This window comes from Akebia trifoliata, chromosome 14 (assembly GCF_017979445.1).
Source record: "Akebia trifoliata isolate Shusen 1 chromosome 14, ASM1797944v1, whole genome shotgun sequence".
NCBI classification, from domain to species: Eukaryota; Viridiplantae; Streptophyta; class Magnoliopsida; order Ranunculales; family Lardizabalaceae; genus Akebia; species Akebia trifoliata.
The window spans coordinates 17,331,973-17,348,235 of NC_141388.1; the positions used below are offsets into that span (position 1 = coordinate 17,331,973).

The following is a 16,263-nucleotide window of genomic DNA, read 5'->3' on the forward strand; positions in this document are numbered from 1 at the left end:
GGCCAGCCTGAACCGGATAAATGATCAATCAAACGTGGTAAATGCAGCGGTCGGCCACAACATCAGGAACTAAAAGTCAGTAAAGAATTGTAACATCATGTCCCGACTGGGAGCGATCCAGTCGTGAATCCCAACTCTCTAATTCTACTACTCCACCATGTGTATTATGTATATGTTGCCTTATTTTAATATATAAAATAAAATGCAAGTTTAATCTTCCCATTTGATCAATTAGATTTGTATAAAAAAAATGTTATACTGAGTATTGTTGGTTGATGTAATATCAGTTTTAAAATGTTTAGTTGCTCATCTTTGACTATATGTACCAGTTCATCATAATTTCTTCTATAAAATTTTGTATATTTTAAAATGATTCAATAGGTTTATTCGTTCATGTTGGGAGGGGTTATTGACAGAAATTGCTTGCTTCCCTACTAGGTAACCATTGTTACTCACCCTTTCCTTCTCTATTTTTTTAGTTTCAGATCCGAAGCTTGGCGAGGTAGGTATAGAGCACGTGTGAGAATCATCTGGTGGGTCAGAAAGATAGTCAAAGTTTATCACTTGGTGAGTTTTGGGGTTATAGCCCCTAGTGGTGTCAATTTGTCCAAGACTATTATGAATTTTGTCTTGAGTGTTATGAATTCTGTTAGAGTATGGATGTTTGTATAATTATATGTTTTGTTATCCTTCCGTACTCTGATCTATCGTTCGTTATTATATATATGTAGATTTTCGCTACTATTATATTTTGTATATATATATGTAGGATTGTATGTCGTTTATTAATTGTAGGTTAAAACACTTTGAAATGCTAACGTAAACAGAGGAAACCATGCCGAAATTTCGAGGTGTCACCTAGTACCTCGGGATTTGACATGGGGATTTGTGTTAACGTTTGGCAGGGCGCCACAGAACTTGATGATGATGACTTGATCTTGATGAACACAATGTCTCAAATGAATTTAAGAAATAATGTAAAGGGTAATATGAGAAATTATAACTAATGTGAGACTTAATGTACAATTGAGAGAAAATCTGGGAAATTAAAATTGAGAGAGAATTTGATAGAGTTGTGTGATTTTTGATTGATTTTGGAGGGTATTTATAGACAATATACATGTAAAACATTATAACATATATAATTGTCCCCTCATCCCCTTCCCAACAGTCGGAAGATCATTTTTTTTTAAAATTCTGCTTTAATTCTCAGTTCGGTTTTTAATCCAGTTCCGTGATACAAAATTCGGTTCGGTTCAGTTCAGGCCGGTTCTAAGAGGTGGAAACCAAACCTAAAACGAATCTTTTGGATCAAGTTTGGTCCAGTCCAGCTTTAGCTCTACTAATTTTGGTTTGATTCTAGGTCGGGTTTTGGGTAATAGGAAATTTGTACATTCCTACATTGTGATGATTGCTTGGATTTGCACCATCGGAGGAGATGTCATTTATATAAATCCAAGAAGCAGACATGTATAAGACATACCACAATGGAATTAAAGTTTATAGCACACTCATCCGCGGGAGAGGAAGCTTAGTGGTTCAAATGCATATTAGTAGATGTACCAATATATAGCAAGTCAATGCTGGCAATCATAATTTATTATGATAGTCAAGTTGCTATGCTGAAGGCTTATAATAAGAATTATAATGGGAAGTCCAAACAGATACATCTGGAGCACAAATATGCAAGGGATCTTATTAGTAATGGCATTGTGGCCATTTAACATGTGAAGTCCAAAGAAAATTTGGTAGATCTTTTATCCAAAGGCCTTGGAAGTGATGTGGTCTGCACAATATTGAGGGGAATTGGATTGAATATCTTACAATAATGTTAAACATAATAGTAACTACTTGATGAATTTTCTAGATCAAGTTTAAAGGGAAAAACAAACTAAGGTTAACTTTTGTATATATACTACATTTCATCAATGATGTAAGATATGCCCATTCTTATGATGTAGTAGTATGATTTCTTATATATGTTCATCCTACAAATGATCTCTTATGTTGTGTTAAGATTGAGAGTTCAAATGATTATCTTAATGAGTGTATGTACCTATTCATGTTGGAATGTGCATGAACCTATTGTTGGAGTGTTATAAGAGACGGTTTTGATGACTCATCTATCTATGTGTAGAAACTAGTCATTTCCTATGAGAATGCTTGCAATCTTTAGAGCACATGGTAAATTGGGATTTGACATAGACTCGAAAGTACGGAGAATTAATGTATAAATACCTCTAAAAGGAGTGTGTGTGCGACAAAGTCGATGAACTTTGATTAGTTTGCACAAAGTAATTTCATGTCCTCAAGACACTTTTATTTATGCACATGACTTTCTAGGATGCCCATCCTACTATTTTTAAATTTATTCATTTTTAAATCAAATGGGGGTTTGTTGGTTTTGTTTTAAATAAAATTATCAAAATATTAAATGAGTTTTTAAAGGGGATGTTTGGTGTGAAGAAATGAACTAATTAAGTTTATTGTATCCAATCCAAACCTAAGTTCATGAACTCAAATTAATGAACCTAAGTGCATTGATTAATGTTTATAGAATTTATGTTGATTCATAGATCGATGTTCATTTATTAATTTTAGTTGAATGAATTTAGTCAAAAGAGACGAACCTACGGTTGGAATACCTTTTAAAATATGTATATAATAAATACATGTACAATGCACCTAAGTTTGAAGAATTTGAGGTTCATGTATTAATTAATGGTTATTCATTTTATCAAGTACATCTCCATCACTATATAAACCCCTTAACCCTCATTTCTCATATCTTTCAATTTTTTCTCCAATTTTGTGAAAATTTCTTTTTCTCTATCTTTTTGTTTTAGGCATCTTAAATAGGTAAGGTACAAGTTTGTATCTAGTAATGCAAACTTGTAGAAGAATGGGATCGAGTCCAGGCTAGGTTGAATTCTGAAGATAGTGTTGTCATGTTCTCTTGCACAAATGGGAGGATCCGATTATCTTTAAGAAGTGTTTACGTGTCTTTTAGCCAAATTGATTCGATTATAGATTATTATTATTTATTTATTTCTTACAAAGAAAATTAAAATTTGATTTCGATTTTCAGCAAGTCCCCGCCCCCTCATGGAGGTGTTGTTGATAGAGGACTGGACCATAATCAGGCCTAGCCTGACTCGTACCTCCAACTATACTTGATAAGATTAATCCATGGTTGAACATATTAAGTGAGGATAATATCTTTCCTATGTTGGATAAGGAGAAACATTTTTTAGTAAGACCAGGTAGTGAATAATCTACTATAATAATTCATGACCGGCCAAATAGTATAATGCTATATAATCCTAGCATTATACTATTTTCACCAAGTATCAATTAATGATTATTCATGTCATCAAGTACATCTCCACCACTATATAGACCCCCTAACCCCATTGGTTTTGACATCTTACTTATTTCTCACATCTTTCAATTTTCTCTCCACTTATGTGAGAATTTCCTTTTTTTTTCCATCTTTCTATTTTAGGCATCCTAAAGAGTTAAGGTACAAGTTTGTATCTAATAGTGAAAAATTGTAAAAGAATGAGATCGAGTCCAAGCTAGGTTGAATTCCGGAGATAGTGTTGCCATGTTCTCTTGCACAAATGGGAGGCTTTGATTATCTTCAAGAAGCGTTTAAACGCCTCTTAGCCAAATTGATTTGATTAGAGGTAATTATTCTTTGTTTTTTTTTCTTACAATGAAAATCCAACTTTGATTTTGATTTCCAACAAGTCCATCCCCTCAAGAAGGTGTTCTCGACTTTTTATTCTTAAGTGAGGATATTTTTTTATTATAAAGACATGGTATCTTTGTTGATAGAGGACTGGACCATAATTAGGCCTAGCCCGATTCGTACTTCTAGCTATATTTTGATAGGACTAATCCATGGTTGAACATCATAAGTAAGGATAAGCTCTCTCTTATGTTGGATAAGGAGAAACATCTTTTAATAAGATCATGTATTGAATAATCTACTATAATAATTCATGATTGGCCAAATAGTATAATGCTATACAATCTTAGATTTACTTTAACCTGCACAAACCTATGCTAATCACACACATGCATCCACACACACACAAATCTAGTTGGATGTATCTATAATAAGGTTTATGGTTTTGCAAGACCCACTTGGAGATAATTTGAATGTTGATTTTGGTGAGATCATTAGATCATTATCACATAAATCAAGTCTTTTTAAAACTTTTAATATAGATATTATTAAGGAACATGCATCGTACAACACCGAATTGGTCCTCTTTGCAATATTCAACCAAACAGCCGAAGGGAAGTATTTCCCATTACTACTAGCACAAAATCATTTTATGCTAGGTTTCTTTACTATTTGGCCTTGATGGCCCTATTGACTTGGAATCACTTTCATATAATCTTGAAAATTCTCTATGTATCGACAATACATTGTTTCTCTTCTCTGTGTTAATTTTATATAAATGATCTTACCTAGTTCCAATGGATCCATTTTGTGTAATTGTGCTTGTGAGTGATTTTTTGGATCACCCATTCAAGATACGAGTTACAATAAATTCTTTACTCTAATCTTCTTCTCTAGTAAGACTATAGAATTCCTTTCGTTTTTTCTAACAAAATTTTTGAATTTCAATCGTCATCTCTGATAAAGCTTCTAAGTTTTCATTCGTATTCTATTTCTGTCTTAATTTGAAAAGACACTGGTGTGGTGCCGATCAAAGAGCCTTCGACGATCAAGTTAGAATTTGTTAAAAATAATAGAGCAAAGAGAAGAGAATGAAAGACAAGTACTTTTATGTGCTTCTGACTTTGGGCTTAAGTAGGAGAAATCTCATTATTTATAGATAAAACTCATTAAAGGAGGTAGTAAATTCAATTGTAACCCACTTTCTCATGATGTCCAACATTTATGAAAATTAATGCAAATGATGCTTTGATGAAAATGAATACCCACTCCTTATGGTTCTTGTAATTTATATGAGTGACCTTAAATGTGTAATCATTTTATCTCGATGATTACTTAGTTCTTGAGTTGAATCAGTTAAGCTATATAGTTGTGGCTCTTTCAGCCACCATGTGTAATTTGTACTACTTGGGTAGCTTGGCATCAAGTTTCCTCTGTAGTTATTTCGTGAGTTTCCTTGGCTTGGTGGTTGAACCACCTAGTATGAAAGGAACCATTCATCTAGCCTTTTAATGGTGATGGGGCACGTCAGGTTGAATCATGTAGTGTGATGGGATACGTTTGGTCGAACCATGTAGAAAGGGTACATTGGCAGATCCATAGAGCACGTTGATTTGAGGGGTTGCCCTAGTTGACTGAATAACATAGTGTGGAGCAAATTTAGATGAGGGGTCGATCAAAGGGGCCGAACCTCCAAGTTGGTACATGAAGAAGAGTCGACCAAGAGGGTCAAACCTTCTTGAGGGAGAAGATATTGAGGGGTCGGCCTTGGGGACCGAACGTTATTGAGGGAATACATAAAGAGGTCGACCTTGGGAGTCGAACCTTCTTGAGGGAAAACGTACAAGTGTCGACCTTGGGGGCCGAACTACCCAAGAGAGCGGGGGGGGGGGGGGGGGTCAGCCATATTGATTGAACCACCTAAAGGGAACAAGAAAGGGGTTGGCCAAGTTGGTTGAACTACCTAAAAGGAACAAGAGAGGGCTCAACCAAGTTAGCTAAACCACTTAGAGGGAGCAAGAGAGGGGTCAACGAACCACCTAGAGGAAACGAGAGAGGGGTCGGACAAAGAGGTCGATCCGCCTCCACTTTTTAGCCGAGATTATCGGTTAGATCGAATTGAAACGGATTTGATTGCCTTGATTTATTAATTTTTCTAGTCCATAGAAGGGGATATTCTTGGTTCCTACAATTTTCCCTCTTAGGACCTTGGATCTTGATGAGATCCAAGGTTCTTAGAATAATTATCATTCTTTTAGATTAACAAATGGTTAGTTTAGTGATTTTGTTGACCTTTCTGAGTTGAGGATTGTCCTTACACAGCTTGTTTAAGATGAAGTATGAATCTTTGACTGTTGACTTGTCGTCAACCCTTTGAGTTTGGAGTTGTCTCAACACAACTTGATTTATATAAAGCATTGACTCTTAGTCGTAAACTTAGTGTCATGTCGACTCTTCGAGTTGTGGGGTGCTCCAAAAGCAACTAGTTAAGAGTGGAATTTAAATTCTTGATCATAAATTAGGCTACATGCTAATTCTTTGAGTTGGGAGTCGACGACTCCATGTAACTCGGTTTAGAGTGACAGCTCTTAGTCGTAGACTGTTTGTTGGGCATCGATGACTTCATGCAACTCGATTTAGAGTGAGAGTGCTCTTAGTCATAGACTCTTTGTCATACTAACTCTTCGAGTTGGGAGCAGGTGGCTCCATACAACTCGGTTTAGAGCAAGAGCTCTTAGTTGTAGACTCGTCGTTGCGTAGACTCTTTGAGTTGGAAGTCTGTGGCTCCATGCAACCCAATTTAGAATGAAAGATCTTTGGTTTTTCGAGCATGGGCTCCTAAAATGCGGGTTCTTGAGTTTGAAGCTTAGGCTTCTTTAGAATGTGGGTTCTTAAAGTAAAGTTTGTGCTTTGTTAGAATGTTGACTCTTTTGATGGTGAAGCGAGATTTTTTTTTTGAGATCAAGGGCTTTTGGATGAAGTATGAGCTTTTTTTATTCGAGGGCGTGGGTTATTTGATAATAAAGTGCGAGCTTCTTTTTTTCGAAAGCGAAAACTCTTTGATAGTAAAACGATAACTTCTTTTGAGAGTGAAAGTGTTTTGTTATAGTCGCAATGGCTTGGTTCCACGATGACTTTAGAATTATGACTCTTCAAGTTTATTGTCGTTGTGACTTGGAGTCACGTCGATTTTTGAGTTATGGCCCTTTGATTTTATCATCGTGGTGACTTGTCATCACATCAACTTTGGAGCTATGGCTCTTCGAGTTTATAGTCACGGTGACTTGGCATCACATTGAATTTAGAGTTATGACTCTTTAAGTTTATAGTCGCGGTGAATTGGCGTCACGTCGACTTTAGAGTTGTGACTCTTTTAGTTTATAGTCATGGTGACTTGTCATCATGTCAACTTTAGAGCTATGGCTCTTCGAGTTCATAGTCGTGGTTAATTAATCACATCAGCTTTAGAGTGCTCTTTAAGTTTATAGTCATGGTGACTTGGCATCACGTCGACTTTAGAGCTATGACTCTTTGAGTTTATAGTCATGGTGACTTAGTGTCACATTGACTTTAGAGCTATGGCTCTTTGAGTTTATAACCACGATGACTTAGTGAGTTGTTGTCACGTCGACTTTAAACCTATGGCTCTTTAAGTTTATAGTCACGGTGACTTAGAGTTGCGTCAACTTTAGAGCTATGGTTCTTTGATTGAGAAGCGAATGCTTCATCATGAGCTAGGGATCGTAATTATAGGTTTGGTACTTTGCACTCTTCGAGTTGGGATAATTCCATGCAACTTGAATTTAAAGTCGTAGACTTTTATCATACCTATTGCTCGAGCTAAGTTGCCCCCGGGTTACTCTTCAACCCTTTTAGAAGTCTTCCTTCCTTCATGTAGTTTGGGCCATAATTGTTATCTTAATGTTTTGATACTTAAAAGAGTGAAGAGTAAAGATTAATTATCTATACTTACATGATTTAGGATTACCTTGATCGTTGATGTTGCCCAACTTTAGTGTAATTGAGGATTCGATTCATTTTTAGCTTTGTAGATCCCGTTGATATGCTAGACATCAAGTCGTTGAAGACTGTCAATTTGGGGATGTTTAGATGGGAAATATTTCCAATTTTGAAATGATATCTTCGCACTCAACTTCATTATTAGAGGCTTCAAGTTTGAAACGGATTGCATTCTCTAGCTCAACAACTTACTATCAAGCATGTGGTATCATGGGATCATGCTTTTGGATGCACGAAGTGAAGTCAATGACCCTTAGTAAGGCTAGCCTTACAAACTTTAATCTTTTAATAGAACAGGAATTTAAAAAAACAAATAGAACGAATTTAGCAGTTGCTATGGCTTCCTTTAGGGTTCAAAAGCTAGTGAGAGATTGAAGGCGAATCAATGCAAGATCGAGAGAGAGAGGTCACCTGGTTGACAAAGAGTCCGTGTCCACAAAAAAGATTGTGGGTTTTGCTGCCCACATTAATAGTAGTAGTAGCAATTCAAAATCTCCACTACCTTTGTAACGTGGCTGTTGTCTTTGATGGTCGTTGGAACTAATTGAAAAATGATGTGCAAAAAAAAATGACTTGGTAGAAAAGACATGGAGAACTCAGAAAGGAGAGACAAAAGAGAGATCAAGCCACTACGTCATATTTTACAAAAAATGACGGGCCAAAGCCGTCGTTTTTAAGAAAAATGATGGCCCCCGCCGTCGCAAAAGCAGTTGTAAATAACGATGTTGTTTTTAGTAAACGACGGGTGGCACGTGGCACCAAAGTGTCGTGAAAAACGACGGTCATGGTCTGTCAAAACAAAACGACGGCCCAAACCCGTCATTTTTTTTGTCGAATTTAAATTTAATTAGTAGATATAAACGACGGCTTAAAGCCGTCGTTTTTTTGTCAAATTTTTTTTATATTATTTAACCACTATTTTTTGTCATTTTTAATATTTTTCACCTAAAAAGAAAATGACAAGTTTTATTGGACTGAAATCCTCAATAGTAGTATATAAAGATCCATCTTGGAGGTATCAATCCCATGAATATTCAACGTCCTTGCCTTCTTATGTATGAAAAAAATATTTGCGCACAAAATACATTTTTTTCTTTTTAACATGGCACCTGTTCTATGTAACATAGACATAGACATATGTGCTGGCATCCGACACTGAAATAAAGTGCCAAATATATTGATCCCCTACAAACCCAATACACTAGCACAACCATACAATTAATTTTTCATATTTTGAGAGGTAGCTCTTAAAATAATATGGTTTGCATTGTTAGAGGTTCGAGTGATGCACATGCACTCTACCATGCATGTACAACACACTTCAAATTTACCGTATGGAGTCGCATGGTGATCTACTTGTGTTTATCAGTTGAAAACATTCTTGAGTTTCCCTATGACAAAATGGACCACATGCTTAGACAGTTTCCATACTATTATGCAAATCAAAAGAAAATACAAAAAGAGCTTGGATAGTTTCCATACTGAGAGAAGCCAAAAGGAAACAATCTACTTGGTCGACAATAATGGATAATTGTTTGTTTACATTGTTTGCTATTTAATTTTACTTTGTAAAGTGAAAAACATGTATGCATATTTTGATTGTAAACGTAGAGCTTTCTCTCTAGCATTCACGCATAGTAAACCAAACCATTCCTTACTATTTCTTGTCCAATTTTCCAACTTCTCCAACAATCCCTAATATTGTTCTCCAATGTTTTCAAGTACGATGGAAAACTCGTGTAAATGTTAGTCAACAATATAAAAAGAATCTATTCAAATAAACTGATATACAGTGCAATCATATAAACAATTTAAATAATAGCCGAAATGAAAATACTTGAATAACTTAAAATTTGTTGAAAATGCATCATCATCTATCTAACAAAACAAATTCTTCGAAAATGAAGTGTCCTTGTCGCATAGCTTCAAATACAGTTTTACTAATGAAACATAAACAATTTGACATTAGTTATTTTTATAGGTAAAAATCTTAGGGAAAATGTCGAAACTATCAATATTAGATCTTACATTATGTGTTTTGGGTGATGGGCCATTATGGACCATTGCAGATAAAACCTTTTAAAAAAGTATGTGATGGCTGTTGCCTGCAAAACATGAGCCAATTCTTATTTTTGCAAAGGGACGATGGCAGAACCTGACATATAAGACCTTTGATCTCTACGAAACAGTATCGGATACCTGAATTTTATGTGGAAATCCAAAGGCACCACATACTTCTTGTATCTTGTGCTCATAGAATACCCGCATAAGCTGCTCTTCTTCAGTACTAAGTGGCTTAGGGAGAAAGTGTTTTTCTGCTGAGGTTCAATCAATATGTGATTGTCACAAGTATATAAAAGGCAAGAGAAATAAAGATTAAAAGTTGGCAATTTGAAAGATTATTTACCATTATCTTTTGCACTGAATTGAGGTTTTGGGTAAGACAATGACCCGTCATCATTTACTTCCATACGTGTTATTCCATACTTCAAAAAGAATAGGCAATTAAGATCAATGAGAAACAATGCGCTATTCAAATACAAGTAGAAACACCAAACTTAAATGAATTTTTTTTTTTTTTTGGGGGGGGGGGGGATGCTGCAAAAAAAGAGTTGGCATAATTTTCAATGAATTAGATATGTCAGATATGATATGCATGGTAATCAGGTATGGGTTTATAGTGGGGCACTTGCCCCACAAGAATTTTCAAAGTCTTGAGTATTTATGAGCACGTGCATGAACACACACTCACACACACAATTTGAAAGAAAAAAGTAGTAATTTTGGGGGGGAAAATGAATAGAAGATTAGAGACGTACCTGGTCCAGTGTTTCTATAGCTCTTTGATTCGCAGCTCGGTATTTTTCCATCTAAACAGAGCGAAAAGATATTATCAAAACTTTACTGATGAAATTAAGCAACTTTAAAGTTAGGATCTGTTTAGATTGTAGTTTTTGTTCCAAACAGGTCCTTAATCTAGATATGTTATGACATTGATCATCTAAGATAGGAGTTCTTCATCAACATTCGAAGCAGAAAACATTTATATAATATAGATAATTCAAAGAAGATTGAAGAGGACTTTTTTCTTTATGAGAAGTGCAACTAGTAGGGATTTTAAAAGTTGGAGTGCAATGGATAACTTGTGATTTTCAAATAATCAGTCCCATATAATGGTGGAGAACATGAACTGGGTTAAGGAGTACCCAGATATGTTCACTTGTAAAATGAGGCCGATATCCATTTCTAAGAAATCTAATTTGTATACAGCGATGAATGAACTACGAATCAATTCTTATATACACTTCAATTCTCTTCTATCAAACTATAACCCGGGTCTAGTTTGGTTACTCTCTTAGCCACCATTTCACTTCTCATTACTTTGGCATTTTCCCATTCACCCATGGTTGCGTACAAATTCGAAACAAGTATATAATTCCCACTATACTCGGGTTCCAAATCAATTAAACGGTTCATGATTTGACGTGCTAGACTGATTTTCCCTAGGTTTCTACATGCCTCAAGCAACATACACCATATGATCACATCTGGGTTCATTGGCATAGTTTCCATAAAACCAAATGCCTCGTCAACAAGCCCTGCTCTACATAAAAGATCAACCATGCATCCATAGTGCTCCATCCATGGTCTTATGTCATGGTCCTCTATCATCGATCGAAAACATTTATGCCCCTCATCCACTAAACCCGCATGACTGTACGCAGATAACAGACTTAGGAAGACAATGCAATCCGGCTTGAACCCTTCCCTTTGCATTTGAGAAAACCGAGTAAGAGCATGTAACCCATGCCCGTGGAACGCTAACCCTTGTATCATAGTAGTTCAAGACACTATTGTTTTATACTCCATCTGATAAAAAATTTAACAAGCTTTCTTTATGTTACCATATTTAGCATGCATGCCCATAAGAGAATTTGCCACACAAACACTCCCTTTCATATACCCATTCTTCTCGACATAGTGATGAACCCAATCCCCTAACTCGAAACTTCCCAACTTCGAGCATATAGAAACAAGACCCAATATCGTAACTTCATCCGGTCGAACATTTGCAGATACCATTTCTTTAAACAGAGCCAATGCTTTGTTTAGATAATTATTATTGCTATAACCATTGATCATACTAGTCCATGAAACCACATTCCTTACGAGCATCTTTTGGAAAACCCGATGAGCACTAAACAAACACCCACATTTCGAATACATATCTATCAAAGCATTATAAACAAACACGTCAAGAGCAATAAGGTTCTTAATTACGAAACTGTGGACCTGTGATTAAACTTACCAATTCATCAGCAAGTTGGGAAATATTTGCAAGTAAATATTTACTATGTGATGGAAATCAGGTACATCGTCCATTATGAACCACAATATAGCATGCCAATGTACAATAAGTATTTGCGAGTGACCAACCTATCAAAAGGGCTTCAAAATATGCAAACAAGGGGAAATTCACAGATGTGTGTTCAAAACAAAAATTATGCAAACATATTAACCACATCCCGTATCGTGCCTGTCTCCACTTCTCTAAAAATTCAAACTTTACAGTTTAAATCAAAATTCTACAACGCCTTTAATTTCTAAGTAGTCCACTAAGATCCTTAAAGCATAATTTTAAGTGGCAGAACCAGCAAAAAATAATGTACATTTTTAGGAGTGTGCCTATATGGTAGAGGGAATTCTCTCAATATGTGAATATGAATTTTTCATAAACATAGTTATGGGTATATAAATTCATTGGAGAAATGAATTATGTAGTTTGATTGCATGAATTTTCAGATTTGGGATTGGAAGTAATTATTATAAGAGAATGACATTCGGAGGAGGGAAATATTACAATTTTTTTTTCATCTTACACATTGGATGGCGGTAAGATTACTCGTGATAAATCATACACTCACTCTACATTATTGATTTTAAACTTTTAATAAAGTCTAATATTACTTAATATTTATTTATTTTTTTGCCTTTATACAGGGAGATGGTGATGGCTGCTTCAATGTTCTTTGCCCGGGCTACATACAAGTTAACAGAGATGATGCTTTGGGTGAAATTTTAACCCCAACATCTACATATAAAGGGAATCAATACTCTATATATCCTCTGGTGTTTCAGGTAACATGATTAATTGAAAAATGTTCAAGATTAATAGCATTTTAAAATCCGTTCCAGACTCACAGGAACTTGAATTCTCCATGAGAGAACAAAATCAACGAAAAAAAAATTCATAATTTCAAATCAACAGCAAATTTCACAGATGATTGATAAAATTTCCTTAAAGGAGATAAGTGAATTTCATTCCAGAAACTAAAAAAAATCAGTGAGCATCATTAAAATCATACCTAGCTTGATTTCGTATGTCCGAAATCAGTGAGAATAAAATTAGAACTTTGAGATCTGCGAATAAAATCAATGAGGATAAAATCAGAACTTTGAGATTTGCAAATAAATAAAAGTTAAGAAGAACTCTCCATTATTCAAGCAAAACCTAGCTTAAATTCAAGAAATAGATAGAGATCATTCTCAAATGGATGTAGAAAACATTATGCCTGGGAGAGAGAAAGAGAGAGAGAGAGCATTACCGCACGAACCTCGCCTGATTTCATGAGTCCGAAACTCAAAATCGTGAAAGAAGAAACCGAGAAGAAATCGAAATCGGATTTTTTCTTTAGAGATTTAAAATTCTAGGGTTTTTTTTAGGGGAAGAAGATACTAACGAGAGAAGAAATCGAAAATAGGATTTGTTCTTTAGAGATTTAAAATTCTAGGGTGTTATAGAGGAAGAAGATACAGAGAAGAAAGGAAGAGAACAAAGGAAGAAGGTAGAGATTTAGTAAAGTTGGTGCGGCAATAGTGATAATCAAATTTTATTAACGCCACACCAATCGGTGTAACATTAGTAAACTTTGGTGTGGCAATAGCGATTATTTTACTAATTAAATGACGGATTAAATTAGTTGTTAATAAATGATTATTATAATCGTCATTAAGGGTTAAACAATTGATGAAAACCGTCGTATATAAACGACGGCTTTAGTCCGTCGTTTTTTCCGCACTATTTAGTCGTTTTTAACTGTTTGTGAGGTAGTGAAGAGAGAGTGAGCCGAAGAGGGAAATTAATTCGTGGTCTGTGACTTGCATGAATGGTGAGAAAGATGTGGAGAAATAGATTACGAGGTTCAAAGAGAAGTCTTTGCTTCTATATGGGGGCGATGAGGGCATGAGGGTCAATATGGAGGGAACAAGAGAGAAGTCAAGAGAATGGTAGGACAGAGAATAGTGAGGTGAGATGCAAAGAGACTAAGAGAGGGGGCTAGACCAAAATCTAGAGAGAAGTGAAGATAAGGGTGGAAGGACTGTTGTGGCAGCTATGAGGTATGAGTAATGTTTGGTGAAGAAGGTGAGGTATAAAGCGATGTTAATGGAGAGGATGGTGGTTGTTGATGTGGCTGAGAAGAAGAGAAACGTTCAGTGAAAGTGACTAGGGGAGAAAGAAGAAGAGAAAGGTGGTTGAAGAGGAGCTTGGGCGTCAATGGTGAAACGTAAAGAGGAGAGAGGTGAAGGAGTATAAAGTTGTGGATTGTGCATGCAAGAAGAGGGCTGGAGAGGGAGCAAGAAGGGCGAGTAGAGAATGTGTGAGGCTGTGGGTGCTGTTGGTTGAGGCTACTCGAAGAAGAAGAAGAATGTTCTCTTTCCTCATCTCTTCTTTTTTTGTTTTTTTTTTCTCCAAAAAATCTTTCTTGTTCAGTTTTTGCCCTTTTAGCGTATGAGAGGGGAGAAGTCCTATTTTTTTATTTTTTTTCTTTTGAGAGGGAATGAGCCTTTTATAATTTTTTTGTTTCCAATTTCTACTTCCATCTTTTTTTTATTTATTATTCTTTCTGTTTGGCCGAACCCCAAAAAAAAAAAAAAAAAAAGAAAGAAAATCGAAAATTCCCTAATTTCTTATTGTTTCCATTTTTTGTAATGTCACGTGAGTGTGTGGGAGGTGTGATTCCATGTTTCTCACGTCTTTTGCCGATTCTTCTTTCTTTGATTGTATGTTATTCATCAAATTCTTAATATTAAAAAAAATTAATTTGATTTGTGATTGTAATTAGCTTAAATTTTTACCAATTGGCTTGATTTTTGAGAATGCTTTTGGTTTGTTACATCTTAGTTAAAGATCTAATCGATGGATTGATTGGTGATTTAGAAGATGGTTGAAAAATGATTGGAGGACTTGATTTTTAGAATTATGATTGGTCAAGATCAATTATTTAATTAAAATTCACGATCTTGTATTTTAATTATGTTTAATTGATATGAATTTTATTTGTCGAAGTCCGATTGATTTATTGGTTTATTTGATTGGTGATTAAGGTTTTCAAGTTTTAATTAAGGTTGATGTTCAAATTTTTGAATATAGGTTTCAATTTTTTATTTAAATTTTGACATTTTATGCGGCGAGAGGTGTCATTTTGTGCAATAAAAATCATCATTTTATGTGAAAATTTTTAATTTTTCTAAGCGTGTGGTTTCTAGTTTTTTTCGATGTGAACATTGTCGAAAATTTATTTTGTCACGTTTTCCTAATAATTGAGTCTCTAGGTAAAAGTCGAATCTTAAGGGTATTTTTGGTCATGTTTGATATTTTTCGTAAATTTATCTATTTTTATCAATTTTACTCTTGTTAGACTCGAAATCACATTCTAAGCACAACATTACTTTTAAAACATTTTGGAGGTGTAGGGCCCACGAGGGGTATTTTCGTCATTTTATAAATTTTTACAAATTTCGTCGTGCAGCTTCTGTGCCCTAATATGATTATTTCTAAGTCTCGAAGTCTTATTTTCCTAGCATTGTGAAGTCTCTAGATTAGCGAAATGTGTTACGAATCTATGCGTACGTACTTACTAAATTGAATGTAGAGTGTAGCGATTCTAAGTGTGCGTAATTTTTACATTAAGCATGCCAAGAAAGAAAGATGAAATCATGAGGAAAAAAGTAGAAATTATAAGAAATTTGGAGAGGATTTCTCACAAGCTTTCAACTTTTTCGTATATTTTACGCTCATCATTAGGAATTCACAGCAACTAGGTAACGAATTGTCGAATTAGGCAGATGCAAAAATGGGATGTCTACACTTTGACTCAAAAAAAAATGTTGAACACAATGATTTACAGATGAATGAAACGACAAGATAATTTATTTGCCAGGCAAATGATGTAGAGGCAAATCCATTTTCACCATTTAAACAAATCATAGAAAATCATGCGGAAAACTTGATTATTTTTAGTTTTTAGATTTTTAAATAATATTTTATCTTTTAATATATAAAATACATTTTTTAGATTAAGAAATAAAATTTTAAAAATATTAAAATTGAGTAAATGATAAAATAAAATTTTAAAAAATGCTAAGAATAAAATTAGTTGGTGACTTTAAATGATGTGCTCATTCATATATTAAATTGTTTAAAAATTTTCTTTTTATTTTTTAGATTTGCTGCCTAAATTAAAAAATCATTTAAAAAATACTAAAAA

The 16,263-nt window shown here is 34.7% G+C and overlaps 1 protein-coding gene and 2 pseudogenes across 3 annotated transcripts; all 3 read right to left on the reverse strand.

The window, feature by feature from the left end:
• Nucleotides 1-9,566: 9,566 nt before the first annotated feature.
• On the reverse strand, nt 9,567-13,535 carry LOC147386471 (cyclin-H1-1-like). Of its 3 annotated transcripts, none has more exons than XM_086424429.1 (6): nt 13,330-13,535; nt 13,081-13,135; nt 10,534-10,584; nt 10,122-10,200; nt 9,914-10,032; nt 9,567-9,819 (listed from the first exon to the last, which is right to left on the reverse strand). In XM_086424429.1, the coding sequence occupies exons 3-6, from the start codon at nt 10,582-10,584 to the stop codon at nt 9,739-9,741; spliced, it is 330 nt and encodes a 109-aa protein (XP_086280555.1). In that variant the 5' UTR covers nt 13,081-13,135; nt 13,330-13,535; the 3' UTR covers nt 9,567-9,738. The 3 variants fall into 3 exon arrangements, with proteins under 3 accessions (XP_086280555.1, XP_086280556.1, XP_086280554.1); XM_086424430.1 differs by having other exon boundaries at nt 9,914-10,029; nt 13,321-13,535; XM_086424428.1 differs by having other exon boundaries at nt 13,321-13,535.
• Nucleotides 11,021-11,551, reverse strand: LOC147386472 (pentatricopeptide repeat-containing protein At2g20540 pseudogene; annotated as a pseudogene).
• LOC147386473 (pentatricopeptide repeat-containing protein At2g13600 pseudogene) lies at nt 11,597-12,097 on the reverse strand (annotated as a pseudogene).
• Nucleotides 13,536-16,263: the final 2,728 nt, after the last annotated feature.